At 53.9% G+C, this 27,909-nt stretch overlaps 11 protein-coding genes across 11 annotated transcripts; 6 read left to right on the plus strand and 5 right to left on the minus strand.

The window, feature by feature from the left end:
• Nucleotides 1-1,512: 1,512 nt before the first annotated feature.
• Nucleotides 1,513-2,536, plus strand: M409DRAFT_57645 (uncharacterized protein; the record flags this gene model as incomplete). Its single annotated transcript, XM_033813691.1, has 3 exons — nucleotides 1,513-1,580; nucleotides 1,640-1,833; nucleotides 1,890-2,536. 3 exons carry the CDS (start codon nucleotides 1,513-1,515, stop codon nucleotides 2,534-2,536), a joined length of 909 nt encoding a protein of 302 aa, XP_033664254.1.
• Nucleotides 2,537-4,532: 1,996 nt separating this feature from the next.
• On the minus strand, nucleotides 4,533-5,063 carry M409DRAFT_57646 (uncharacterized protein; the record flags this gene model as incomplete). Its single annotated transcript, XM_033813692.1, has 1 exon — nucleotides 4,533-5,063. The coding sequence occupies one exon, from the start codon at nucleotides 5,061-5,063 to the stop codon at nucleotides 4,533-4,535; it is 531 nt and encodes a 176-aa protein (XP_033664255.1).
• Nucleotides 5,064-5,621: 558 nt separating this feature from the next.
• On the plus strand, nucleotides 5,622-6,068 carry M409DRAFT_57647 (uncharacterized protein; the record flags this gene model as incomplete). Its single annotated transcript, XM_033813693.1, has 1 exon — nucleotides 5,622-6,068. The coding sequence occupies one exon, from the start codon at nucleotides 5,622-5,624 to the stop codon at nucleotides 6,066-6,068; it is 447 nt and encodes a 148-aa protein (XP_033664256.1).
• Nucleotides 6,069-6,413: 345 nt separating this feature from the next.
• On the minus strand, nucleotides 6,414-7,130 carry M409DRAFT_57648 (uncharacterized protein; the record flags this gene model as incomplete). The annotated part of the gene is made up of 1 exon (XM_033813694.1): nucleotides 6,414-7,130. The coding sequence occupies one exon, from the start codon at nucleotides 7,128-7,130 to the stop codon at nucleotides 6,414-6,416; it is 717 nt and encodes a 238-aa protein (XP_033664257.1).
• Nucleotides 7,131-9,932: 2,802 nt separating this feature from the next.
• On the minus strand, nucleotides 9,933-11,448 carry M409DRAFT_26406 (uncharacterized protein; the record flags this gene model as incomplete). The annotated part of the gene is made up of 3 exons (XM_033808097.1): nucleotides 9,933-10,709; nucleotides 10,765-11,055; nucleotides 11,110-11,448. 3 exons carry the CDS (start codon nucleotides 11,446-11,448, stop codon nucleotides 9,933-9,935), a joined length of 1,407 nt encoding a protein of 468 aa, XP_033664258.1.
• Nucleotides 11,449-12,602: 1,154 nt separating this feature from the next.
• M409DRAFT_68627 (uncharacterized protein) lies at nucleotides 12,603-14,762 on the minus strand (the record flags this gene model as incomplete). The annotated part of the gene is made up of 2 exons (XM_033817920.1): nucleotides 12,603-12,843; nucleotides 12,898-14,762. 2 exons carry the CDS (start codon nucleotides 14,760-14,762, stop codon nucleotides 12,603-12,605), a joined length of 2,106 nt encoding a protein of 701 aa, XP_033664259.1.
• Nucleotides 14,763-16,068: 1,306 nt separating this feature from the next.
• Nucleotides 16,069-19,729, plus strand: M409DRAFT_68628 (uncharacterized protein; the record flags this gene model as incomplete). The annotated part of the gene is made up of 6 exons (XM_033817921.1): nucleotides 16,069-16,512; nucleotides 16,567-17,165; nucleotides 17,219-18,120; nucleotides 18,185-18,800; nucleotides 18,865-19,499; nucleotides 19,545-19,729. The coding sequence occupies 6 exons, from the start codon at nucleotides 16,069-16,071 to the stop codon at nucleotides 19,727-19,729; spliced, it is 3,381 nt and encodes a 1,126-aa protein (XP_033664260.1).
• Nucleotides 19,730-19,939: 210 nt separating this feature from the next.
• M409DRAFT_26409 (uncharacterized protein) lies at nucleotides 19,940-20,707 on the minus strand (the record flags this gene model as incomplete). Its single annotated transcript, XM_033808098.1, has 1 exon — nucleotides 19,940-20,707. The coding sequence occupies one exon, from the start codon at nucleotides 20,705-20,707 to the stop codon at nucleotides 19,940-19,942; it is 768 nt and encodes a 255-aa protein (XP_033664261.1).
• Nucleotides 20,708-21,290: 583 nt separating this feature from the next.
• Nucleotides 21,291-22,940, plus strand: M409DRAFT_26410 (uncharacterized protein; the record flags this gene model as incomplete). Its single annotated transcript, XM_033808099.1, has 2 exons — nucleotides 21,291-21,853; nucleotides 21,911-22,940. 2 exons carry the CDS (start codon nucleotides 21,291-21,293, stop codon nucleotides 22,938-22,940), a joined length of 1,593 nt encoding a protein of 530 aa, XP_033664262.1.
• Nucleotides 22,941-23,356: 416 nt separating this feature from the next.
• M409DRAFT_26411 (glycosyltransferase family 90 protein) lies at nucleotides 23,357-25,228 on the plus strand (the record flags this gene model as incomplete). Its single annotated transcript, XM_033808100.1, has 1 exon — nucleotides 23,357-25,228. The coding sequence occupies one exon, from the start codon at nucleotides 23,357-23,359 to the stop codon at nucleotides 25,226-25,228; it is 1,872 nt and encodes a 623-aa protein (XP_033664263.1).
• Nucleotides 25,229-25,668: 440 nt separating this feature from the next.
• M409DRAFT_26412 (uncharacterized protein) lies at nucleotides 25,669-27,789 on the plus strand (the record flags this gene model as incomplete). The annotated part of the gene is made up of 1 exon (XM_033808101.1): nucleotides 25,669-27,789. The coding sequence occupies one exon, from the start codon at nucleotides 25,669-25,671 to the stop codon at nucleotides 27,787-27,789; it is 2,121 nt and encodes a 706-aa protein (XP_033664264.1).
• Between the last annotated feature and the right edge of the window lie 120 nt (nucleotides 27,790-27,909).

The following is a 27,909-nucleotide window of genomic DNA, read 5'->3' on the forward strand; positions in this document are numbered from 1 at the left end:
GGAGCATTATTGAATGGTGGGATCCGCCAAATTGGGTTCTGACATGTTGGCTCTATCTGCAGCAGACCAATCATCAAATTGACAACTCATCGCGTTGCCACGCAGGGCTATATGCCGGCATTACTGATGGGACGCAGGAGCGCGATCCATTCCTGCCGTCGTTCAATACTCCGTGTACGAAATGCCTGAGGGCATGGATTGGATACTACTATGCTCAGCAATCAGCGACTGCCCATCACAGGAATGACTACGCCGGGTCCGTAATAACAGCTTCGGTACCGGACGCCTTCAGGCCTTTCAATTTTGCTGGAATGATGTTGCAGTAGGCGCTGTATGACAGCCTCGGAGGTAGTGGCCGCGCCTGTCGTGTCCAACTTGTACCTCGCTGCCACATGGGCTTGACATGGTCATACCGGGTTCTGTACGGCTTGACGACCTCACTCGTGCGACAGTGCGCAGGGATTGGAACTGTCGGTTGACCTCTCACCAGCATCTTTTCAACGGATGCTGAACAAGGAAAGACAGGCGGGAACGAGACAGTGCTGTCGATCTGTGCTAACAGGCATCATCGTCGCTTCGTTGTCGGTGCAGCCGTCGCCCAAAGATTCGATATAATAGCGTGGTGCTCAGCCCAGCGACGAGATGGCATTCTTTGTTATTTTCTGCTTCAAGTCATTCAAGCTAGCCACCTCTGTCCAACGCCCACAGACGCTGTCTGGTAAGACCCAAAAGCATCAACGCCTTCAGCTCCTTCAGATCCACGCCGTATTCGCCTGTCTTAGTCGATGATTTGTTACGACCACATCTCATCTCACCCAGACTCGTTACCAACATTCGGGGTTCAGCTTGACGGCAAGCGCCTCAAACGCAGTGTTTGACCAAAGCGTCGTCGAGTGAGACGGAGTAGATTCATCTCGCCAGCTCGGCCGGCAATCTGAGCAAGCTGTCCAATAGCCAACCTTCCGACCAGAAAGGCTGTACTCAGCCACGTGCCCTGAGACGTGCGCCGCCGGTCGTGCCGTGGAGTCAGACAGCAACGGCTGGGCTCGTGCAGCAGCAGCAGCCGGAGTCTGAGAGCGTGCGCGTCCTGTGGTCGGCCAAGCGACATCTTAGCGGAAAGCTACGCCTGGACCGCGAGAGAAGCACGCGTGGGTGGTCCCCGTTCCCTCAGGCGGGCGAATGTGGTCATGACCTCTGAGTCGGCCGCCGCCGTTCGCTGTCCGATTCCTGTGCTGTGCTGATGACGTATATCATACAGGTCCCGCGCATAGCCATCTGAGCTTGACGAAACCTTTCTGCTCTGTCCCTCGCCAACCCACCACGACAAATCCGTCTCACCAGCCAGCATATTTATCGACAATCGCAGTCGTATCCGATACCGTTTCGACCGTTATCGGGGTTTAGCCTTGCCTTTAAGCTTGCTTCACAGACGGGACTGTGCGTCGTCGGACTCGCAACGGCTCTCCACCATCTCCTCGCCGACCGAGACGTGACGCAAAGTTTCGACGCACAATGGCTCTGTCGCCAATCAATCACCAAGAGCCAACTGCTCAAAATGAGTTGATGACCGCACTTTCGGCGTGAGTATCGATCCTTGTACCGAACTGCTCACAATGGGCGTCGCTCACGTCAGGTACAGGTTGCATCTCGGCGGTAAATACAGCGACCTCACGATCACTTGCAACTACAGGCAATGGGCCTGTCACCGAGCCATTGTCTGCTCGAGAAGCGGGTTCTTCGATGGAGCCTGTTCGCACCAGTTCCGCGAAAGCCAGACGGGCGTTATCGATCTCAGCGAAGACGATGAAGAGGCTGTGGAACAGATGATACATTGTATGCTCGAGAATGAAAGTGTTGTTCAACAGCGATCGCTGATAATGGTTCTGCAGACTTCTACCACCTCGACTATCTCAACGAGCAGCCCGAGCAAGCACCGTCGGCGATGTTCAGACATCGAGCCTATTCTGACGCACGCAAGAAGGCAACCAAGAAGCTCGATTTGACTCAGATCCAAGATCCTCTCCTTGCGCAAGCTGGATTTTACAACACTCCAGACTCCCCGGCAACTCCACCAGGATCGTCGCACGGCGATGGACGATCGAGCTTCGATTTCGCAGACAAGGCACCACGATCACCACCAAAGGCACGCTCTGGAACTCCTCCACTTGAGGCTGATTTGGGAAGTGATGAGGAGTATGAGGAGGATTACGAATCGACTGAATCCGAATCACACCTTCTCCTGCACACACAGGTGTACGCACTTGCAGAGAAGTACGACATCCCAAGTCTCAAGCAACTCGCAAAGAGGAAGTTTGAGATGGCAGTTGCTTGCTACTACGACGCGCCCGAGCTTGCAGATGCCATTGAATTCGTCTACACTTCGACGATCGATTCCGACCGAGGACTACGGGACGTTGTTCTGCAACTCTTCAGGAGCCATCCTCAGTTGGCAAACACTCAAGACATCTTCGCCGTCATCAAGGAGACACCCACTTTGGCACTCGACCTATGGAAAGTGGAGAGAGGACTTCTTTGAGAGCCTGGAACATGGTTCAGACGAATTGCCACGCGAAATGGCCCCCAATCAACGCCCCGAAGTGGTCTTCCTGTAGGAAAGGTTAGAGCCGCTTGGACAGCCGACTTGCCAGCCACGGCGATTGCCCACACACCACTAGAAAATCGAGTGGCGGTATCGGCTTTTGAAACTGGCGGGGGTATTGGACAAGTATCATCACTACTTACCTACTACTGAAGACGGAACGTTGCATCTGGAGGAACAGAGTAATTCGCCGAAAATGCGAATGTGCGCAACCATGGACGGAAGGAATACTGGTGGCGTTATCAGGACGGTCGGAAAATGAGATACCCAGCGAGCGAGCGCGGATGACTGTTGTTGTTGAAAAGGAGTTGCATGGAAGTGGTGTTGTGCTTTTGATGACCCGCGACGTGCCCTGCGATACGATCTGATGTTTGGTTTAGGCTTGCGACGATACATTGTTGCGCTGTACCCTTACCAATTGTACTCCTTCCGCAAGTGGAACTTCAATCCTCCATCCTCCCGACTCTTGCTCCTCGCTTCCCTCTCGCGTCTTTGGCATCTCGTCAGATTCTTGGTGAGCAAGCATTGCAAAGCCGCCCGTGGCGTTCATGACACGACCCTCGAAGGGAAGGAAGCATTGTGTAAGAAAGTCTAACATCCTTCGACTGACTTATCTTTGGTTCCGCACAGGAACAGGTGCTTTTGTTCGCATTTTCTTGCTCGGCAAGATACCACGGCAAGCGAACGAACAACGACTGCTCCATCGATTCCTGCCGGTCTTCGTCACTCTTGTCTCACCACACCCACGCTCTAAACGGTAGCACGACAGATGAAGCTCCTTCGCCCATCCATCCAACTGGCGTGGGTACCTGCACCGCTAGAGCTGACAGAGAAACGGGCGCCAGCTCCCAGGTCGCTGCATATGCGTGCTTTCTCGAAAAGCAAGGCCCTTCATGCAATGCACGCAGCAGGGCGAGCACGGTAGTGGGTGTGGGTAGAAATCAACGTGCAACAGCGTGCTGACTGCATAAACGCCACTGCTACGCTTGACGGCAGGTGTTTCATCATTCCTGCGAGCCAGGACTACTCGCCGCGGTTGAGAGGTTCGTTGCCCGCCGGTACCGTTTTGCTTGCACACTTGTTGCGCGATCCGCGTGTTGGATTCTTTGCCCTCTCACGCGCTACGAAGGATTCTTTGAGTTTCACGTGGCGTGCAACCTTCAGGGCTTACGATTGGATTTTTGGGTTGCCGCTGGCTCCTCTTCCTACCACTCCCACGATTCTGCCTGAGGACTTCCCTGTCTAAACTGGTATCTGGCGCTGGATTACCCAAAAGGGCATTCGCTTCACGGCGACGAGGACTTCGCTTGGTTTGTCATGCTCTTCTCGGAGAATAAAACAGGACATTGTTCTTCGTTGGATCAGCACTTGCGGATGACACCCTAAGGCAAGCCCTCGGGAAAAGAAGACCTGTCTTGCTCAGCCTCTTGCTCACCTCCCGCTCGACTATCGAAACTTTAGGACGAAATACTCCGAAGCTGGTCTTGGAAATGCATCACGAGGTGTTTGTTGTTGTCAACAACGTGGTCTGACATTCTCAGAGCGTATTCCAAGACCGGTAGAGGTGGGAAGTAGGGCTGGCTGGAAGATGCCCAGATCTGCGGTGGCTGGGCTGAGCCGGGTACGAAAGAGAACGCATGATGCTCTGGATTGTCTTGGCTTCTCGACCTGCACACACCATCTTTTCTTGGAGTCGCCACATGGCTCTGAAGAAAAGCAGCGATGATGATCGGATCGGTATCCACGAGTTTGGTGCATGTTCGACTACCATGGTCCAGTTTCCAAGCCAAGTCGTTCGCCCAGACTATCGAAGATCTCGAGCCTCATGCTGGAACCAACATGTGGTTGAACGATCTTATGTCTCGGCCTGCTGGAATCATTGCATATCCAACAGCGTGTATGACTTGCTCCTCGCATCTTCCCCGCGCTGCGGTCACGAAGCCTCATACTCCTCCAAATCAAGCTGGTAAATGATTACATCAACGAGCGCCCCAAGTTTGTACCCAACCTTCAGCATTCGTCCAACCTCTCTGGCCCCCAAAGATGCATGCAGCCTGCATGTAGCCATGTCCTCCGGTCGGACGTCCGGCAGAATCGACATCTTGGCAATAACCACTTTCTTCCCCATTGCTTTCAGTCTAGCGAAGACTTCTTTCAAGAGCACCTTGCCGAGTCCCCGTGCGGTGTAGTCTTTGTTGATGTATACCGAGTCTTCGACGGTGTGCTTGTACCCGGATCGTTCGTTGAAGATGTCTCCATAAGCGTAACCTGCCACCTGGCCGTTGGATGTATCGATTGCTACCACGAAGGGCATATTTATTGACTCGAGTCTCTTGATATTGTTGCGTATGCTCTCGAGTGTCGGTAAGTCTTCCTGCAAAGTTGCTACCGATATCTTGACATAGTGATCGTAGATGGCATGGATTGATTCAGCGTCTGTGTCGTCGACGTCTCTGATGTCCATGATGCCGCCTTTGGCTCGCAACACCTGGCTCGATTCCCAGCTCCGATTCCGATCGTGAGAGACTTCGTTTCTTCTCTGGCTCTTCGAAAGGTTTTTCTCAACCCCATTGACTCACTATCTATTGCTTTTTGCATTGACTTTTTTGATAGGAAATGCGAATCCGAAAACAATCCGGCATTTCTTCGGATGAATTCCAGTAGGGCGTGACTTTACCCCTTTTACCCCTGAGTCGATTTTCTCGGTCATCTTCACAATAACCACATCGCAGCCGCTACAGACCTGGTCGCAGCTTCAAGCTTGAGCTCGCAAATGTCAGTGCGAACAACGCTGGTATGGATAGGTCCATCGTTCGGTTCGTTCATGATGGTTGAGTCTACATGCTCCAGGCAAGCACATCCAGTCGACAGCAACAGATGCCAAAGCAGATTGTGGTGCCTTTCTCCTCCAACGTCCAGACCTGCCTCCCGGCATGGAGAATTTTTTCTGCTGAGAGCGTAACGGTCCAAACTTGTCGAGACTGTGAGCCTCCTCTCGCGGACGTCACTATCTCGAAACACGATGGTCCGGGTTTCCTTGCTCGACAGATCGAAGAGCTGGATTCGAAAGACCTCAGATGATGACGTACCTCTGAGACCATTTGCAGAATTCACCGGCTTGACTGTCCGCCAAGTCCTGGACGACGGCGACGAGTACAATGAGATCTCAATCAAGCTTGATTTCTTCACTGGACGCCGACGCCAGTGGATGGATATGGAATCTGCTTGCCCCGAGCCTATCGTGCGAATGGATCAGCAGGACGTCATGGCTGAGGGTTTGCTGCATGTGATTATGCAGCTCCGCGAACCGTCGGAGGAGATACATATCGACGTGGTGGACGACGTGATCACTGCGATGTACAACAAGAAGATTTCGAAATCGTTGAAGCTGCAGTTGGCGAGCGTTTCACGTACCTCCACGATCAATTCCAAGCTCCGAAACTTCGGTCAGACAGATCTTGCAATCTGATAATCAAAGGAGAGGAAGCTCGATAGGTTTGATATTGCAAGTCTGTGTATTTATTGTTTTGCATTAATCTCTTGTATGAAGACATATACACAGCGTCCCAAATAGGGGGGACTCTGGTTCATCCCAGCTCAAAATCTCTGTCATCTGAAACTCTGATAAGTACAACAAAAAGCAAAACGAAATCCGCCAATTCCCCAAGTGATTGATGCAGACCGACCGTCCTGTGTGTACCCGACTCAGTATACAATTGTCCCAGACACCACACGCCTCGCCAATAACACAGAAAACAAGTATGCTCGGGCAGACGACGGCACACAAGACCCGAAAACTTTTGGATGTCCCAATCTAACTCCTCTGATGCTTGCGAGGATTACCACCAGAGCCTGTCGTTCGTCGCTCGACTTTGATCGAGTCGCTGTCGGCCGCCACGATGCTTGATCCGCCAGATGAGGCGCCAGCGCTGCTCATCTTGATTAAAGTAATTCGAAGTCGGTATGTCCCTGGCTGTCGTATGAGCAGGGCAGGAAAGGAGAAGTAGCCCAGCGTGAGTCGACATGGTTGGCTGCGAGCCAGGCTTTCTGCACACTCTACAGGGACCGGGTGGACGGTGTCGAACATCTTCTGGCCAGTCAATGTACCGCATTCGATCGGCATTCTCTCGCCGCCACGAGTGTCGGCAACCAATGAAATGACTGCCATCAAGCGCGAGGTATCGAGACTCCGGTATTGAGCTACCATGTCTGGAGATGGCACCTTCAGGCTGACCATGACTGATGTTTCAACGGTCGAGCCAAAGATAATGCTTCGCTGCGGTTGCCCGATGACGTCGAGTTCGAACGTCGGTCGTTCTGGGATGTTGCTGGTAACGCAAGACCCCGTCGACGACTTCCTTCGATGGCTAGATTCCGATTTCGATGATCGTCTCGAGGAGCTGTGCTTCGACTTCGGCTTCTCGTCACCGTTTCGTTGGCGTCGACTGTCGCTGCGACTCTTGTCTGATCTGTGGCCGGAATCGACGGCACGAGGACCGCATGAATCCCGGAGGTACGTCTTGTCTGACATTGTTGTGGTTGCGGTAGAAATCGATTGGTCGGATGATATAGTGATGGGACCCGGCGGTGAGGAACTTGGGGAAGTGTCGTTTCAGCGCGAGACCCGAGCAGCAGGAAAGTCAATCGTCCGTCCAATGGATGTCTGTCTCGTTGTCAGTTTTGTCTCACGAACGACGCCATAGGGACATCAAAGTTCGTAGTGTATGGACAGCACTTACAACGAGGGTTGGTGTAGCCGCTTGAAACTCTAAAAGCTCAAAGGTGGCGTTCTGGGGGAAGCTGTAGGTTGGTGGAGTGTGGAGGAAGGAGGCAGTTGGGCTCGAACGATGGAACGGCGTGGGAAAGCTACCAGACAACAAACCTATGACGAGACACATCGACTGCTGTTATATACAAGACTCTGAGGCTCGCGAGCCTTGGGGCTCTCCGGAATATCTCTCTTTGACGCTCAAATTAGCTCCTCTGGTTGCCCCCCTCGGTCAATATCCAGGTGCCGCGACTGCGCGCAAGGTCCTTAGCGATGGAAGAAGCAAAGAAGACGTCAGTCCCTGCCAATCTGGTGCATCGAACCAGCCCAAAAGAGTGGCTTGCACGACATGATCTGAAGCCAGAATCGCACAGGAGCAGATGGGGCTCGCCCGGTGCACGAGTAGACGGCCTGAATGAAGCCATGCCGCCGCCCAGGCCCTCGCCGCCGGCGTCGTTGCAGCAGGGGGCAGCCTAGCAGCAACATCGCTAGTGTGAGATTCGAGGCGTCGTTCAAAGAGATGTGATTGACGAATCGGTCGGGAGCCGCCATATCTCAGAGACGATCCGATCACAACGATTCTCCCAAGGACCAAATTCTTCCGAGACCCAGGCCCGTGGCACCGGTGCTTCCCTGCTCGCCCTGCGAACGTGTCCTGCCTCCAAACCTTGTCCTGCTGGACCTCACCTGTCGTCTGTCCCTTGGCCAGCTGGACTCTTCTCTTATTCGCAGCCTTTAATTATAGTCGCCCCAATGGCCGGATGTACGACCACACAGCAATATTGAGGCATATGTCTCGCCTCGCTTTGGGCATGCGGCTGGCGAAGCTGAGGTGTGGTGGTTGCTGCTCGCCCCGAACAAATCCGCAATCGAGCCGACGAGACAACAAGTAGCAGGGATGCGTCCACACGCGAAACACCCATGGCCCATGACGTGCAGCGCATGCGGATGCTATCCGCGGAAGAGAACACGCGAGGACGCCATCGTCAATCTGAAAGAAAGGCCCACCAGTGAGCATACCAACGATCTACTACCGGCCCACCCCTGAGAAGCACAATAATGCTTGCTCTGCGATGGATAGGCTCGCGCGATGCGAGAAAGCGAATCTGTGGAAGCACATCCAGAACCCGCCATCCCTGCCGTCGTTCATCAGCATCAAGTCGCCTTCCCTGTTCCGGCAATCGCACTTGATCTTTCATCGAAGTCCCAGGATTCATTTCCCTCAGGTAGGGTACCAAGATGCGCTCGTTAATCGCCGCCCAGCCAGCGATCAATTCATTGCGTGGATTCGAGACGGCGATTGATCGATCGGAGCATCGGGGTTTTCGAACGTTTTGGAACCTGTCAATTCTGGCCCAAAGCAGTGGTTGTTGGGCGTGGAAGCACGTCTGCTGATGACAGGTGTGGTTGCAAGTGCCCGCGTCCTGGAACAAGGGGCGTCATCAAGGCTCTGTGAAGCTTGATACCACACCCACTCTGCGGTGTTTGACAGTTGCGACATTTGCAATTCGGGCTCGGCCATCCTGCAATCGATGGCGGTCCACCAATGAAGCAGTCATCCGTCAGTGAGGCCGACAATGGGTGAGGCGACGGCCTGTCCGACGCTTGGGAGAATGCATTTCGACGAAACAAGCTCGGCCTTCGAGAAGATGCACCACCTTAGGCGTGGGTCGCGTGCCGAGATGCCTCGATTGACGTCCTCGCTGTAGTATCACCCCGAGGCTTGCAAGGGGGAATAGAGAGGGAGTGCGGAATGCCCTACCGTCCTACCTGACGCAGGTACACACGTGCCATCGAGAACATGCGGCGACCCAGCGGTGGCCGATCATTCTGGTTGTTCATTGCACCGTGCCAAGATCTGGATCTGCGAGGCTGGCGCCCCGATTTCTCGATCAACGGCAGCTCGCATGATGAGGCGGGATGGTGCGATGTTCAGGTGGACGTTCTGCATTATCTCAAATCTCAGCATCACAATGGGTCTTCTGCGCCATCCACCAGATTGGCGAGCAGCACATGGCTTCCACATCTTCTTCATTCCACGCCGCCACGACTGCCTATCCGGCTTGCCGGTGCGGATGGGGGTTGCACAGGTGACCTTCGGCCACTCCGTCGGTACGACGGTGCATGAGCACGGCATGGACACGGTTCAGATTCCTATAGCGATGCACATTCACCGATTGAGGAACTTCTTTCTCGAGTTTAGAGCGTCGTGAGCCTCACGCTCCTTTCTTTTCATTTCTGTCGCTATGTCTGAATGCAGTAACATCGTTTGACCCCGATCTGGTATTTCACAGGCCTGATCTGGCGTCTTCCATGACGATGATGTTTCCTCTTTGCGCTTCGAGCGACAGCCTCGCGATTTGATATCCATGTTCGATTCATGATGCAACACCGTCGTGGTGGTTTGGCGTTCGCTTTCCGTTCGGATTCGGCGGGCTTGTAGATCTGGTCAGCCATGGGTGCTTGAACGTGCATGTTCCCCGGAGATGGTGTGTGCGACGTTTGGCATTTTTGTTGGGGTGAGTGAGTACGTACCTTTTTGTGATGCAGTTGCGACGTGCTTGCCTAAAGGACTTCTTCCTCGGCATCTTCAGCATTCTTCTTGATGATGTTGGACATCCACTCATGCTCCTTGTTGGCATCGCCATCGTCGTCAATTTCCTCCTTCTCTCCGTCTTTCAAGCCTGAGCGTATAGCTGCAGATGCTGTCCAGCGGGCGTTCTTGCCTGTGCTGAGGTGTGCCTTGAGGCCATCCTTCGTAGCGTCTTTGTTATTGTTGTCTGGGATTCCTGCATTCTCCTTATCGCTGTCGTCCTTGTCGACTTGCTGGAGTGCTTCATGTTGTGCTTGCATCCATTCGGCTCGAGTGCTTTCGCTCATCTCGGCTCGCTTCTCCGTTGTCATTTCCTCCTCCTCATCGCTCTCATCACCAACATCACTTCCTGCACTGGCAAATTTTGCCACTTGTCCGTTGCCACTGGTCTTGTTTCTCTCGGTCGTTGCTCTCTTCACTTTGCTCAGGAGCTCATCGTCGCTCTGCTCGTCGCTCTGCTCGTCGCTCTGCTCGTTGCTCTGCTCGCTGCCTGCTGCTGCACCCACGCTCCGCTTCATACCCGCTCCTCCAAGACTTACCGTGTGCATGAGTACCTGTGGGACTTTCACCTCCTTCGGAAATCCTGGAAAACCATATTTGCGGAGGACATCCTCGCTGCGGTATCTGAACTGGAAGACGGCGTATGGTTCCTCGTCGAAGGGGACATAGCCGATAGTACTCTGCAAGTTGCCTGCCTTCTTGTTGCCGGCTTTGACGATTGCTGCTTTGTGAGAGATGTCCTTATCGGTCTGTTCGTAGTCAGTTGTATCTGCATAAGAAATTGAATCAAGAAGTGATGCACACCTTGTCTTTTGTGCCATCATCAAACTCGGCGTCCATGCTTGGTTGCCATCGTTGCATTTGCGAGCTGGTTTCGACCGTGACGCGTTGGCATGTGATTTCCAGCAGGCCCGATCTCGTGGTGTCTTGCTGCTGGTTGGGATCGAGGCCCTTGATAAGGCCGGCTAGCTGCTCGTCGCTCATCTCTTCTTCCGAAGGCCCAAGCGACAAGGCGTCGAACAGGAGGTCTATCCCCGAGCCAGCCTCCTTGAACACCCACCGATGCCAGTAGCGGTTGCCCTGGTCGTTGGGGACCTGTTGGGTATGTCAGTAGCTGCGACGACATTTGAGTGTAATGGGTCGACTCACAAAACGGCCCTCCATCACCACCTGGGGCTTGTAGTGGGCGTGTGAAGCGTCGAGGTAGACGATGATGCGCTGTTCGACGCGCTCATCGAAGCGCAAGGTGCACAGCAAGTGCCACGGCACGAAGTCCTTGCGGTTGCGCTCCGCCGTGCGCTGCTCCTCCACGATGGGAGGGAAGGGGGAGGTGGGCTTGATGCGCACCCCGAACGGCCGCCCAGTGTCCGCCTGGACGAAGCAGCTCACCCCCTTCCCCCAGGGGAGAGCCTGCTTGCCCCATTCGCGGAGGGCGCCGCCCGAGGTGCCATCGATGAGCTCGCAGCTCAAGTTCTTCTTCGTTGGCATGGTGGTGGTGGTGGTGTCGGGGATGTTCGTGGGGAGAAAGTTGAAAAGCGCGCGCCGCGAAGTTTGAATATAGGCCGTGCCTTCCGACGTCCACGTGAAGTTGATCGAAGCCGCTAGAGCGGCAAACCCCGGCCGAAGCGCGCTAAGACATGAATCTCAAGTGAATGTGTTTCATCTTTTCACCCAGCTTTCCTGCAGAGTTTAGCATTCGCTCAACTTTCACTCTAGACACACCATGATACCTTTCTTAGCATGCAGGTCCACCTGAGACAAGGCTCATATCCTTGTTCTGTGGTTTTATAGAGGCTGATTCGCTCGTTCCGTATATTGGCCACATTGCCGACGAGCCCACAAGTAGACTCTGACGTGAAGTTATAAGTAAGTCTGCAAATAAAGTCAATAGTGAAGTAGTGAGCGAGCTACAAATTAAAGGGTGAAGTGAAGTCTTAAATAATCTATGGAGTGAAAGCAAAACCAGCGAAATAACTTCTGGACAGTGATGGTAACGGTCGAAGGCGTAGTAGAGGGAGTGCGAAGGAACCAGCAACGGACGAAAGGCGGCAGCGGTGAATGAAGAAGTTAGCTTTCAAGTAAGAACGCACCTGAAGATTCAAAAAGCAACTACTGACCTCCTCCTGCTTCGAGGTCTGTATATGAAGTCGACATGGTGGGCGGTCTGATCCTCTGATTGCCGGATGCGAGACTGGTTCGCAGGGTTGGCTGGCCGGTGATTTGGCATTGGATGGGCGTGAGGAGCGAACATGTCTTGACGAGTGGCAAGCGACTTTGTCGACTTGCTCTTCTTGAGCCGAGCAATACCGCCTCACAAGAGTGTTTCGGACCAGCACTCGTGTTCGGGCTTGGGGGTGAGGGGACAGTCATCAACATCTGAAAAGACCTGTTAGCTTCTGATTGACGAGTAGCATGTGCGAGATACTTGCCATTATCAACGCCAACTTACCCACTGGCGACAAACATCTCCCTGAATAAGTTTTCATAGAAAGCATCGATTGCATCCTACCTACAATCGAACCCATAAAAACTGCGCGTCCAGGGTATCATGCGTTCCACATCCATCAAACACCCAAACACTCCGTCGCCATGCCGTGCAATGCCACCCTGAGGTTCTCAAAGTTCTATTCCTTTCTCGTTCATCACTTATGCCAGACGCCCTTATCATCTTGAGCTGCGATCTCGTAGCCCAACAAGACCTCTGTACTGTATCCTTCCCATCCCCGATTCCCTCCGGCAGACAGCATGAAACGACACGTAGGGTCAATGTACACGGAGGAGATGACGCCGCCGCGATGTCCTGGAATGATCGTGAACGGGACGGCTCTGTGCTTCGATTCGGCTTGTGCGAGGTCGTAGATTCGGAGAATGTCGTGCGAGGCGCTGTGAGATGAAGTTAGTACCGTTCAGCAGATGTTCATTTGAGCGCAGACTTACCAAATGAGGTGCTTCTTGTTTGGCATTGACCTCACTGCCGACACAGCTCCACTTCCACCCTGGAACTTGAGCTGTCGATTTGGCTGTGATCGTTTCGAGCTGAGGTGGTGGATGGAGTACTCTTCGACAGCGTTCATTCGGCGGCCCACGTAAAAGAAGTTCCCGTCCGGACTCCAGCATGCACTCGTGCACCAAGGAGCTGTGCCTCCATATGGGTGAACCGTAGCAATGGGAGCGGACACTCGTCTATCCCAGATGCGCACCGTACCATCGATCGAGGCGTCGAGGAATGTAGATTCCGACTGTGGTGGAAGGTCAGCAACGGAGGATCGCTGGTCTTCATTCGTTGGCGGCGCAGTCAGAGGTTCATCAGAATGAGGCAGTCCATTCGTGACGATTGTTCCTGGTCGTTCGGCCTCTTGGGTTGCCTTGGCCTGCTCCGTGTTGCCGTTGGCTTCTCCATTTGATGGCGCAGGAGGATCAGCAGCTTTGGTATCGGTGGATGTTGAAGCTTCAGGCTCTGGTGGTTGGACAGGCCCTCCGCTTCCTAGTCCCGACATTTCCACATCTGCTTCAGCAGGTGCATCTTGCTCGGCGTCTTGCATCTCGCTTTCAAGCGCCCGAGCAAGAGCATCATCTTCATCGCCGAAAGCATTCCCGCCTCCACCACCGCCAGTGTCCTCGCCGAACAGAGAGCCATGATCGCCCTCGCCGAATAGACTGCCTTCAGGAGAGCCCATAGCATCTTCGTCGCCTTCGCCCATCTTCGAGGGGCGTCTGCTGTTCGCGCTCCCGAGTGTGCCATTGGCGGTAGGCTTGTCGGCGTTGTTGCTGGAGAAGGTCGTGCTGACTTGGGGATGCACTTCTGTGACTTCAGGAATGGGTACATCGCTCATGGGTCTGACCTCAACAGCAGCAATCTGTTGTCCTGCGCCCTTGAACGATCGCTTGACTTTGCCTGTGTGCAGATCCCAGTCGAAGATGTTCTTGTCCCAACTGCCAGAAAGAAGACTACTTTCATCTTGAGACAGCGATAGAACAGACACGGCGCTGGTGTGTTCTTTCAGTGTTGCAATACGAGTTCCAGCCTGGTGTCTGCACGTTTGAAGGTTGATGCCACCAGACTCAAGGCCGGAGAGGAGCCAAGTTGCCTGGTGTTGAACGGCGAGCGAGTAGACTGGACTCGTCCATTTGCCTTCGTCTTCCTTGGAGGGTGGGGTCTTCAACGCAGAGGACTCCTCATTCTCCCAGTACGTGAGCAGTGAGCCGGCTTTCATGACGCTGTCCACAAAGGGGTGCTTCTGTGCGACAGTAAGTGGTACCTTGCCATTCGCAGTCTCAACCCAATTGTACATTCGTACGTATCCGTCCGAGCCGCCAGAGAAGACCCAGTGCATGTCAGGTGTAGCTGTAATCGCGTTTATCGAGGTGCTTTGCGGCGCCGCCATTGTAGGGACAATGTCGTATGTTTGTGCTGTAAGAGCCTCCGGACGCACTGGTGGTATGTATGATGCCAGTCCCGCCGTGCCTGGCGATCTGACAGCAGAAGTTCGCGGAGAGGGCGAGGTCAGGACGACAGCAGGACCTGGCGGTCTTTCCCTACTCGTAGAGCGACGACCAGCTGTATGCTGGCTCGCCCGGCGCGACGGGGACTCTGGCTCGTTCTTATCGTCATCATCGTCGTCCTCGTTGTCATCGTCATTATCCTCGTCGCCTTCATCCTCCTCGTCCTCATCTCCGCCTTGATCCATGTCCTGATCGTCGTCTTGTGTAGGCTCATTGACATCCTCCATCTCCTCGTCCTCGTTCTCGTCCTCATCTTGAGATCCAGCTGTAGGATCATTGTCATCGTCGAAGGATGCCATTGTGTATGTTCTTGAATGTGCCGCCGAGGGTCTATTCTTTGGCTGGGTGGGTGTGTTTATGGAGAGGAAAGCGCTTCTGAGTGTTTGTCTCTTCTACGAGTGGAAGGTTCAAGTCTTGGCTCGTTCTATTCGTCGCCGTTGCCAGATCCAGAGGTGCATTTGTTGAGAGCAGGTCAACTACCGAACCACCCCGGAGCGCATATATGCGGTTGTCAAGGAGCTTGGGAGGGAGGCCGGGAGTTGGTCTTTGAAGCCCTGTGAGTTTTGATTAGTTCTGCAATTCTTCTCCGGCAAAACACAGATGACCACGCGATCACGGCAGCGTTGGCAGGGGACTAACAGTTAGCAAGCTTGGGATGTATCCTCTTCAACCACCACCCGCGAGTGTGAAGTCCGAAGCTGGGTGATCGGCGCCCGCCCCCGCTCAGCCGCACGTTGTAAGTCTTGGCGTTCGTCGCTTCCTTCAACTTTAACCTCACCTGTGCGCCTGCCTGCTGTTAAGAACAGCTTTGCCGCATTGTTTCCACTTCAGCACCTAAAAGCAGGCATTCTGGACGGGGTTGATTTCACATCCGCACTCACGACTTCACGGAGTCAAATCTCCCCTCTTGGACTGCACAGGCGACATGCAACAACCCGAGGAAAGCGGCACCCGTGCTGCCTGTTTACACCTTCTTGGAATGAGAATACACAGTTCCCTGAGTTCAGTGCAATCAAGCGAGGTCAGAAGATCAGAGAGGCATCTACTGCGCAGGCGGGTGAAATGGTCTCTTGAAGCGCTGTAGAGCGCGTTGAAAGAAAGTACGCTGTTTGCACGCGCTCCTGCACCGTAGTGTGATGTATGATCAAGGCAAGTCTGGCTGGCCATGGTAAGTGCACCCACGCGCCTGCAATGCGCTTCCATCTTTGCTCTTCGCGTCTGCAAAGTTCCTCCACCTCTTCTGCCATCACCAACTTCTCTTCCAAAGTCCACTCGCGCCCCCCGACTTCATCATCTTCCAAGCCACTGCACACTGAGTCGACTGTTTTGTTGACTTTGGGATTGTCGAGAGATTTGAGAAGGTGAGTTGCAGCTTTGACCCCTTCTTCTCCTTCACTCGTTTGTCGAAGCTCACCGCTGCATCGCCAACTCCGACTCCAACTTCTTCCACCTCCATCCAGCTTCCATCCACCACCAAACATCATCACCACCGCCATCAACAACAACACTCTTCATCAGCTTCGAGACATCCACTTCACCCATCAGCTTCGAAACATCCACACGCCAGATGCTTTCCATCGGCCACTGACTTCAGACTTCGCCAGGATGAACGAGCATCTTTCGGAGCGAATCAGTAGGTCCAGACGCGGCGGCAAGGCCGACTGTCAGCAGCCTACTGGCCAGGTCGAGGTCTTACTGCTGCCGCCAAAGCTCAATCCGCGCATCCGCGAGTATTTTGAAGGCCCGCCAGTCGCCGGCGGAGCTTGGCTTCGTCGCCCCGAGTTCCCAACCTCAGAGGAAATTCTGGACTACGACGGTAGCAGTTCTTCTTCATCATCTGATAACACCGACTCGGCATCCTCTGTAGTCGAAATATCCGCAAACAAGCCGATCGGTGCGTTCGAGGACATCGAAGACTACCTCTCAACCCAGTATGAGCTCCTCCGCGAGGACGCCATCAAAGGCCTGCGGGATGCCGTGGCCAGAGTTCGCATCACCCCTCAGGCTGCAGAAGACGCGTTTTCTGGCCAGGTCGGTATCTACGAGAAGGTACGCAGGCACTCACGGCCCAAAGTTCGTGTCTTGACGCTGACTTGACCACAGATACACATCTGTGGTGTCACCCTTTCCACTCGAGGTTTCGCTGTACGAGCCACTTTCAGTCTTGTCCGCACCGGCAAACAGATCATCTGGGAGCAATCGAAGCGCCTCATCACTGGTAGCTTGGTGGTACTTACCCCGGCCAGTGACATGTTCAACAGCAAGGCCATCGTTGCCACCATCGCCGCAAGACCACTAGCTGGCGTGCAACAGAACCCACCGGAGATTGACTTGTTCTTTTCTCGTGCCGACCAGATCGAGATTGACCCAGCTCAAGAATACGTCATGGTCGAAGATAGATCATCATTTTACGAAGCAGCTCGGCCAACACTACTCGCTCTGCAGCATATGATGAAGGAGAGCTTTCCGCTGTCAGAGCATTTGGTCGACGTCAAGGGCCAGGTTGACGTACCCAAGTTCATTCGAGATAACCCACAGATGGACTTGACGTCTGCTCTGATCAACAACAAGCATGAAACGTACGAGAACGTCGACGTCTTGAGACAGTGGCCACTGCAGCCACAGTCTGAGCTTGATGCCTCGCAGTTGAAGGCACTTCACCGCATCTTGACCAAGCGCCTTGCTATCGTTCAAGGACCCCCGTAAGTACGCAGTGACATTGTCTCCAAGCCCAATACTGACACAGTGGTAACAGGGGCACTGGCAAGACTCATGTCTCCGTTCGAGCCATCGAGATTATGATACGAAACCGCCGGCCTGACGATGGACCGATCATTATTGCTTGCCAGACCAATCATGCGATTGACCAAATCCTTCGTCACATTGCCCAATTCGAACCCGAGTTCGTGCGTCTCGGCGGCAGAAGCAAGGATAAGGAGGTCATCAAGAAGCGTACCTTGTACGAAGTCCGGAACCTGACCGCGGAGAGCCCACCTGCTGGCTGTATGTTTGGGATGGCCAGGAAGAAGATGGCGGACATGGAGAAAGAATTCGCACTTGTCCTGACGCCGCTCATGCCAAATCAGAAGCCTCTCGATCATCGGACCCTGGAGAACTTCAAACTCCTGACCACACCTCAGGCTGACTCCTTGGAATCTGGTGCTTCTCAATGGGTTCAAGACAAGAAGTCCAACCCTTACGAGGCTCGATCGCCGTTTCTGATCTGGCTTGGTGACAAGTTGGTTCCGGTCCCTGCCAAACAAGAGCGAGAGGAGTTCGGTTTTGACTTTGAAGAGGTGGATTTGGAGTTTGAGCAAATCAAAGAGACGGAAGCGGAGAACGCAAAGGATGACGAAGAGTTCGAGCACCTCACCGGCACCTACCTTCCCCTTGCCGACAACTTCACTTGTCGCCCAGTCCCCGGCAGTGACACCAAGATCAAGGACTTGTTGAAGGACAAGGATATGTGGAAGATTCCTGAAGCGAAGCGACCAAGCATCTATCGCTACCTGCAGGCTGAACTCAAGAAGCAAATCACCACCAGCGTCCGCGACATCAGCAAGCGGTACAACGAGCAAGTTGAGAAGCGCCGCATCGGCTACTGGGAGAGAGATGAGAACGTTCTCAAGCGGCAGAGAGTCATCGGCATGACGACCAGTAAGTCCTATTGCATGGCTACGAATGCTGTGATGAACATGAACATGAGACTGACATTGAATAGCTGGCTTTAGCAAGTACCGTGCGTTGATCTCAGCTTTGCAACCCAAGACCATCCTGATTGAGGAAGCCGCCGAGACATTGGAGAGTCCTGTTGCCGTGGCTTGCATACCATCGCTCCAAAACCTCGTGCTCGTCGGCGATCACCAGCAGCTTCGTCCGCACACCCAGGTCAGAGTCCACGAGGGCGAGCCGTACTACCTCAACGTGTCTCTGTTCGAGCGGCTCGTCAACAACAACGTCGAATTCGATACGCTGATCAAGCAGCGCCGAATGATTCCGGAGATTCGCAGACTGTTGTTTCCCATCTATGGCGCCAAGATCACCGACCATCAGTCTGTGATCAGCCCTGCGATCAGACCACCCGTTCCTGGCATGGGCGGCGTCAATTCATTCTTCTTCACGCACCAGTGGTCGGAGCAACGCGATCAGCAGATGAGCAGCCTCAATCCCATGGAAGCCGAGATGGTCGTTGGCTTGTTCACTCACCTGGTGTACAATGGCATGGATTCCGAAGACATTACCGTCTTGACCTTCTACAACGGCCAGCGCAAGCGCATTCTTGCAGACCTCCGCCGCCAGCTGGAAGGCAGGAAGTTCAACGTCGTCACCGTTGACAGGTAAGTTTCATACACAAAGCCACTGAGTGTCATATGCAAAGAACGTTGGCTAACTTGCTTCCAGTTACCAGGGTGAGGAGAACAAGATTGTCATCCTTAGCCTTGTCCGTTCAAACGAAAACAACCAGATCGGCTTCCTGAACGTCGACAACAGAGTGTGCGTTGCTCTGTCTCGCGCTCAATGTGGCTTCTACATCTTCGGCAACGGCCTCTTGCTCCACCGCAACAGCGCGACTTGGAAGTCTGTCATTGAGATCATGGCGGCCAAGAAGCACGACCAGACGAAGGCCATTCGCAAGGACATTCCTCCAACCCAGCCAGTCCGAATCGGCTCCAGCTTCCCCGTTCGCTGCTCGAATCATGATCGCCTTGTCGAAATTGAAGAGCCGGACGGCTGGGAGAAACTGCTCGGAGGATGCGATCAGCCATGTGGTGGTACTCTTCCCTGCGGCCATCCTTGTGAGCTCGTCTGCCATCCAGTCTCGCACGAGGATGTCAACTGCGCCAAGTGCCGCTCGAAGCAGCGCCCACAGGACAATGCCATCGGAGTCGATCCAAGGCCAGGCGAGAATGTGCTGCTCGAGCCGCGTCCAAGCACTGGATCCAAGACTTCTGTGTCCAAGTCGACGGATTCGTGGAAGGCGTTCACTAACGACGAGCCTGCACGAGTTCAGAAGCACATCGACTCATACCAAAGCAGTCCCGAGAAGACCGATCCAAAGCTCATCGACCTCGGCTCGGCAGACGACGCGACCGCGAACATGCAGCGAATGAATCTGGGATTCGACGGCGCAGCAGACGTCCCCAGCCGCTCATCTTTCGGAGGTGCGCGCGTGCAGTACGTGGACGTCTTCAAGATCGGAGGTAACGAGGAGGAGCATGGCAAGCAGGGCGAGGATTGGTCGAAGGAGGATAGCTTGCTTGACTGAGACTGTCTCGCACAAGCTCGTGTTTGGCGACTCTGCGATCGTGGCAAAAGGAGGATTGTGTGCATCGTCGCTTCGATCTCTTCATTGCATTGCTTCGTAGCATGATACACGTATGCAGTCATACAGTGTTCCATCTCAATGAGCCTTCCTTGCTTCTCTCCATCTGCCAATGGCAATCTCGTGATCCGCATCGTTCACACGTCGATGATGTTAGCTCATAGCAAACCTCCTGGCCTCTCCCATCTGCTGCTCACGATATTGTGCAAAGACGTCTGGATTGCCGCCATTCTTCGTCCCTCGAAGCTCACCAGGCACTTTCATAACCGCCGCTTCAGTATCCTTCTTCTCCACCACCTGCATCACCTCCGGTCGCTGCCTTCCCTGTCTCTTAGCCACTAACTTCTCCTCCAACAACACCCCTTCCTGCGTCCCCTCCTCAATCCCACAAAACACTTTCGCACTCCTCGGCACTCTCATCAACACCTCCGTCAACAACTCCACACACCTCTCCACAGGATCCCTCCCGGGCCCACCCCAGACGTCCTCCGTCACGTGAATCACCGCGACGCGAAGTGTTTTCAGCGAAATCAAAGCCTCGAAAGCCCCAAAGTCTACATCTTCATACCGCGCGTTCAAGCTGACCGTACAGTCGAAGACGACGCATAGATGCTGGATCTTCTCGAGGACGCTTTGCGGGAGGCGCGACTCGGAGATGGGAGGCCAGTAGGTTTCGTGGGCGTCGAGGGTGAGGGCGAGGGTGTTTTCGGTTAGGAGCAGGGATTGGGCTTCGGCGTGGATTTGTGGGCAGGTGGAAAGTAGAGCTGGCGAGATTCTTGGGAGGACGGCGTACCGGGTTGTTTTGGTCGACGTGAGGGTTAGGGTGGATGTTGGGTGGAGGGCGTGTTGATATATCTGGAGGCGGAGCTCTGCGGGCAGTCTGAGGAGGGGACTGCTTTCCGAGGGTGAGGATGGCTCCATTGGCGGGTATGTTGTCAGTGTTGTTTGGTGGTGTAGGCTGAGAGATGGGGGAGAAGATGAAGAGATGCGGTGAACGCGAAGGATTCAGTATTGACAGGTAAACAACTTGGAACGCAAGGCACCAGGATAGGTACAACTTGCCATTGAAACTCTCCTACCTTGTCCAACCAAGCACTGGCAAGGCTCCAGGATCCCCTCGTGTTGCGCCTCGTCCTTAAACAGCCTTGCTATCTATCGTTGAGAAGAAGATGGAGAGTTGAGCAAGGAAGGTTGACATGTGAAGCCGGCAGAGTGACGTCGATCACCCTCGCATTGGGCCAAAAGAAACCTTACGACCCTGTAAAGCGAGAACGACGGAAACTCCCAACGTTCAATCTGCACGCGGTCTGCGAGCCAATTTCCTCCTCGCGCGCAAGTCGGAGCGCGTCGGCTGCGATCGAAAACGAACTGACGATATAACCTCCGCTGTCGTCTGCTGCGTCCTTCACCATGTCTTTCTCTTCATCACAGAAAGATTCGCGTTTCCGTCCTCTGCTGGGACGGTGACCCATTCGGCCCACCCGGTCACGCTTGCATGGCCAAGATGCTGAAGGACTCCCCGGGGAACCGATGGACCATCCGGTCCGTGATTAGCATTCTCCAGGCATATGGACCGTTTTGTCTGGCGTATACGATCTGGGTCCTCGCGGCGAGGTTCTGGCAGCCATTGAGCTTTGGAAGAGATAGGTTTCTGAATAACTATGTCCTGTGGAGTCTGTGGGCGCCGGAGGCGGTGTTCTACCTGTTCTTCGTGGGGTATAATCAATATATCCAGCGCAAAGCGATTCACCCGCCGAAACGGAGTCCAGAGGAGCGACGGGCGCTGTTCAGCAAGGTTCGGTCGGAGATCTACGATCCTGCTGTGTTTCTCAGCGGGTGGTTTCGAGGGTCGCCCGTGGAGGATATTGGAAGAGAGGAGCTGAGGAGGTTTACGGATTGGGCGTTTTGGGATGGAAGAGCTGGGGAGGTTGGGGAGAAGGGAGATGCGGATGAGATTGAGGAGTACATTGACAAGATGGAGAGGATGATGCCGAAGGGGTTTTTGGAGGGGCCTGGGAAGGCGAGGAGTTTGAGGTTGACTTTGGATCCGGTTGAGATTGAGCCAAGGTTGGTTATATCTTGTCGTGTGCCTTGATGGGGATTCAGCTGACGTCGAGTATCTAGGACGTTGCTTTGGTACTCGCTCATTATGCTGGTCGATACGTTCACCATCTCACTATTCTTGAAGAATGGCTTTGAGTATCACAGGCGAACTTTGCCACGACTGGCGGCTGTGTTCCCACCTCGACCTGCTGCGTTGCTCACTCGCCACGTCTCGGTGGTGCCTGACTTCTCGTATGTCTTGCGGCGACATACTTCCAAGACCCGGCTGCCCATAGTCTTCATCCATGGAATAGGAGTGGGCCTCCTCACGCATGTGACGTTCTTGAACGAGCTACATCGCGCCCTGAACGCTGGCGCCAGCGAAGACGATCAAGTCGGGATCGTGGCGATCGAAGTCCTCCAGATCTCATCTCGAATCACCACCTCAATCCCTCGCCGCGTCGAGTTCGTCTCTCAATTAACAAATATCATCAATCACCATTTCGGCACCGGTCGATTCGTTCTCGCCTCCCACTCTTACGGCAGCGTGATGAGCACGCACGTGATGAACGACCCGCATCTCTCACCCCGAATCTCCGCAACACTCCTCATCGATCCCGTGAGCATCCTCCTGCACATGCCAGACGTCGCCTACAACTTCACTGTGCGGCCACCGGTCCGCGCGAACGAATGGCAGTTATGGTACTTCGCCTCCAAAGACCCCCAGATCGCCCACACCCTCGGACGATACTTCTTCTGGAGCGAGAACGTCCTCTGGAGAGACCAAATCGACCATCTCATGGTCAACCACAATATGCGGTTAACGGCGAGCTTGGGCAGCGACGACTTGATTGTCAAAACCAACGCTGTGCGAGCCTACCTCGCCGAAAGGGACCTGCCCGACCCTGTCCTCGTCGAGGACGTAACCGGCCACAAGCAGATGCATCTGCGGACTCATATGAGCAGAAATCCGGAGAAGTCGAAGAGGTGGCGGGGCAGTGGGTTGGAGGTGCTTTGGTGGGATGGGTATGATCATGCGGCGGTGTTTGATATACGGCAGGATCGGGCGAAGTTGGTGGAGGTTTTGGTGGAGTATGTTAAGGGGACGTAGAAGATGTTGTGAGGGGCCAGAGGTTATGATTTAGATGAGGTAGATGATAGACGAAGTATTGTTAGTCTTGGTAATGTTTAGACCTAATTCATTCTTAGGCAATGAGGATCGAAGGGGGAGGATTGCACGCAGGAGCAATTGAGCCAATTGATTAAGAATTAGGGGAAGAACTTTGTTCGCTGATTAACCAACGAACTAGGGTTCCGGTGCCGATTAATCCAGCTTGGAACCTCTCCTGGACTTTCTTGGAGCCTCGAATACGAACTTGCCGGTGGTCTTGCTTGCGTCGCACAATGGTGGTATGACCGATCTCTTTGACCTTCCTGCCATTCGTTAAAGCTCTTTCAAGTCATGCGCCGGCGGAAAGCAGCGAGCAACTCCATCGCCGGCACCGCATCTCCTGGACCTTGAGAACGATGCTCCTCTCGGCAGCTTCGTTTCACAGTCGCCTGGCCCAGCTGGGCATTGCTGCAGTATGCCTGGTCGTGGTAGGCTGGTTCCTCCTACCGGCCTCTTTCGACTTCTCCAAGCACCTGAGCACTTCTCAACTGGGCTCGCCGCTCTCCACGACTCCTAAAACCACCGTCTCGCCGAAACAGAACCATCCGGCCGATCAACTCATACTACGAGCGAACGAAGACTTCAGAACGTTGGTGAATAAAGAGACACGGAATCTACATGATGCGGCGAAGGCATATCAGGCACGGAGAGGGAGGCAGCCACCGCCTGGATTCGATAAGTGGTTCACTTTTGCGGCGAATCACTCGGCGCTCATTGTGGAGGACTTTTTCGATCGCATATACGACGATTTGAACCCGTTCTGGGGGATACCTGCGAAGCAGATTCGAGAACAGGCGAACGATTTCGTGCACAGGATATCCGTAAGGAATGGAAATGCCACAGGCAGGACTGATATTCCAAGGGAAGATCGGCCATGGATTGGCTTGTGGGAAGATATGGTGCAGAGCGTGGCGGAGTATCTGCCAGACTTGGATCTGGCTATCAACGTGATGGACGAGAGCAGGATTGTGACGCCTTGGGAGAAGATCAATGAGTACATGATCAAGGAATCCGAGAGCAGGAAAGTGGTGCCTGTGGATGAGCTGAAGATGGAATTTGGAAGCTTGAAAGAGTTGGATGAACACCCACCGGAACACTTCGATCCAGGCTGGGATACAATCGGAGCGTACTGGCCTATGGCTGTAGTTGGCTGCGCACCCAATAGCCCAGCACGAGAGGCGGAAATCGAGACGGACTATACAAACCCTCCTCCACTCTCATCTGGATATCCACCACGTTCGCATGAGGGCTATGTGTCGAACTGGACCTTTGCTTCCTCCCCTTGCGATCATCCCAATCTCCAAGGCCTGCATGGCACATTCGTAGAGCCAATCTCTATCTCCAACACGAAAACGCTCTTTCCACTTTTCGGGGGCTCGAAACTACCGATGAACAACGAGATCTTGCTCCCACCGGCGATGTATTGGACGGATGATCCTTTCTATTCGGGTGGAGACTCACATGGCGATCCTTGGGAACAGAAGAAGGATCAGCTCATCTGGCGTGGCTCTGCTAGTGGAGGCAGGAATAAAGCTGAAAACTGGGCTCGATTCCAGAGACATCGCTTTGTGTCTATGATCAACGCTACGAGCATCAAACAGCTGGAAACCCGTCCGGACTATCGAGCGCCCAACTTCGTGCTACCGGAGAATGACACCTACGATCTGGCTGCTCGTGTCCCCGGTGCCGGTCAAACAGGTCTCAGTGACTGGGTCGCGACGTGGTCGGATGCGGCTGCTGTTCACTTACTTTGCTTCCCCGACCCTGATCCCCCTCGATGCCCGTACAACGACGCCTACTTCTCAGTGGCGAAGGCTATGCCCATGTCCGAGCAATACGCATACAAGTACCTCCCCGACATCGACGGCAACTCCTTCAGCGGTCGCTATCGAGGTTTCCTGGGAAGTACGTCTCTCCCAATCAAAGCCACCATCTACAAAGAATGGCACGACGACCGTCTGGTCCCTTGGAAGCATTTCGTCCCCATGGACAACACGTTCATCGACGTGTACGGGATCATGGAGTATTTCGTTGGGAACAAGGAGCTGGGCTTGGAGGGCCATGATGATGTTGCGAGGAACATTGCGTTGGATGGAAAGACGTGGGCGGAGAAGGTCCTGAGGAAGGAGGATATGTCGGTGTATGTTCTTAGGCTGTTGCTGGAATACGCGCGATTGTGCGATGACGATCGGGAAAAGATGGGGTGGGCGGAGAGTGGTGTAGGATAATAGTGTTGTAGAATTTGTCGTTATTTGTGTTGCCGCTCTGATCTCCTTCACCACGGTTCTTCATCTCACAATCATTACATGTACTGCCACGCTGAAGCTGGGCTGCCCCCTTTCAATTCTCTGGGTGCCTCAGGCATAAAGTGGTCTGTGCTCAACCCCGTCCAAATGTTACAACTTCAGTTGCCGCTTTGCTTCAATGTTGTCAATAAATTTGTTCTCCGCCATCGACAACCGTTCAACGCCGAGCAATCGCAACCCTGTGCATGCTTTTGTTTTCTCGGGCATGCCGGCTTAGCCTCGACCGACTCACCAAGTTACATGCAGTCAAAACTCTTTCAAATTTCAAGCAGTCACTGAGTCACGAGACATCAGTCACAACACAAACACTCGGATACAAGACGTCGACTCTTCGCGCGCTTTCAACTGCAAACACATCAAAAATGGCCGTTTCGAATGGAGCTGCCAATGGCGAGGCCGCCAGCCTCAACCACGTCACCTCACAACTCCAAACGCTGGGCATCTCGGATTTACCCAAGCCAAAAGGAATCAACCTCTACCCGCAGCTCAACCCAGTCGACGTTTACCGCTCAATTATCATCGACAAACTTCATGAGATTACGGGCGCCGAGGTTCCTATCATCGACAACGCAGTCCAGTGGACGCAAGACCTGAAGCACGGTGACCTCGTCCTACCGGTACCTGCATTGCGACTAAAAGGCAAGAAGCCGGACGAACTGGCACTGGAGATCGCAGAAAAATTTGACTCTCCACTCCTCGAGAAGCCTACGGCAGACAAGACTTTCGTGCGATTCTTCTTCAAGCCAGAACCTCTTGCCAAGCTTGTCATTCCCGCGATCCACAGACTCAAGAGCAACTTTGGCTGGAACTCAAATCTCGGCCTCGAGGACCCATCAAACCCGAACAGCCGCCGCAAGAAGGTGATTGTTGAGTACTCGAGTCCGAATATCGCCAAGGAGTTCCACACTGGTCATTTGCGGAGTACCATCATTGGCGGTTTCCTCATCAAGCTCTATCAGCGTGCAGGATGGGAGACTGTGTCGATGAACTATCTCGGAGATTGGGGCAAGCAGTATGGCGTTCTGTCAGAAGGTTTCGAGAAGTACGGAAATGAGGAGTCTTTGCTGAAGGATCCTGTCAAGCATCTGAACGACGTGTATGTCAAGATCAACCGCGACAACTCTGAAGAGCAGAAGCCTGTGAAGGCCATTACCGAGAAGAAGGAGGAGTTAGAGAAGAAGAAAAACCCACCAAAGCCTAAGAAGCCTGCCAAGGGCAAAGAGGCTGAAGCGCCACCGGAGAACAAGTGGACCGATGAAGACGAGCAGAACCTGCAAAAGATCAACGCCGAACTTGAAGAAGTACAACAGCAACTTGCCAACAAGCCAAGCATCGATGAGCGGGCTCGTAGGTTCTTCAAGCGAATGGTGGATGGCGACAAGCAAGCACTCGCAAACTGGCAGCGATTCAGAGACCTCTCCATCGAGGCGTACAAGGAGATGTACGCTCGCCTGAACATCCACTTCGAGGACTACAGCGGAGAGTCAACAGTAAAAGAAGACGACATGGAGACGGCAGCCAAGGTGCTTCAGGAGAAGAACATTAGCGAAGACAGCAAAGGCGCTGTCATCGTGGATCTGTCCAAGCATGGTCATCCTACGCTCGGCAAGACCCTTGTCAAGAAGAGGGACGGCACTTCACTCTACCTGACTCGTGACATTGCGGCCAATTTTGAGCGTTACGAGAAGTACCATTTCGACCAGATGATCTACGTGATTGCCTCACAGCAGGATGTCCACGTCAAGCAGTTTTTCACCATCCTCTCGCTCATGGGCGCACCTTACAGCGATATCGTTGCCAAGTGCAAGCACATCAGCTTCGGTATGGTCAAGGATCCAAAGGGTCAGACGATGAGCACTCGTAAGGGTACCGTCATCTCGCTTGCCGACAGCTTGGACGGCGTGAAAGACTACATGCATGATGTGATGAGGAAGAACCAGGAGAAGTACGAGCAGGTGCAAGACCCAGAGGCGACGGCAGACACCCTGGCGATTTCGTCAATCATGGTGCAGGACTACAGCGGCAAGATGGTCAACGGCTACAACTTCGACATGGCCAAGATGACCAGCTTTGAAGGCGACACAGGCCCGTACCTGCAATACTCGCACGCCCGTCTCTGCTCCATCAAGCGCAAGGCCATCGTGTCCGAGGAAGAGATGCTGAATGCCGACCTCAGTCTCATCACAGCAAAGGAAGGCGTTCAACTCATCCGGTCACTAGCACAATGGCCTGATGTCTTCCTGAACACCTACAAGACGAGCGAACCTGTCACCGTCCTCACCTACCTCTTCAAGATGACGCACTTGCTCAGCTCGTGCTACGATGCCATCGACCGCAACAACAAGAACGCCAAGACCTTGAGCGTGATGTACGCGGAGAGTCCAGAGAAGAAGGTCGCCCTGATGGCAATGTACGAGGCCGCGAGGATTGTGCTCAATAACGGCATGCAGCTCCTGGGTCTCACGCCGGTGGAGAGAATGTAAAGAAGTATGGAAGAAAGCAGCGGGCCGGCGTTGTGGCGAACGGATACATGTCAGGTGAGGAGGGAGTTGGAATTGAACTGACCCCATGAGCAGGCATGTGGTTGCATGAGAGACAATCTC

Source organism: Zasmidium cellare (assembly GCF_010093935.1).
Source record: "Zasmidium cellare ATCC 36951 unplaced genomic scaffold M409scaffold_31, whole genome shotgun sequence".
Taxonomy (NCBI): Eukaryota; Fungi; Ascomycota; class Dothideomycetes; order Mycosphaerellales; family Mycosphaerellaceae; genus Zasmidium; species Zasmidium cellare.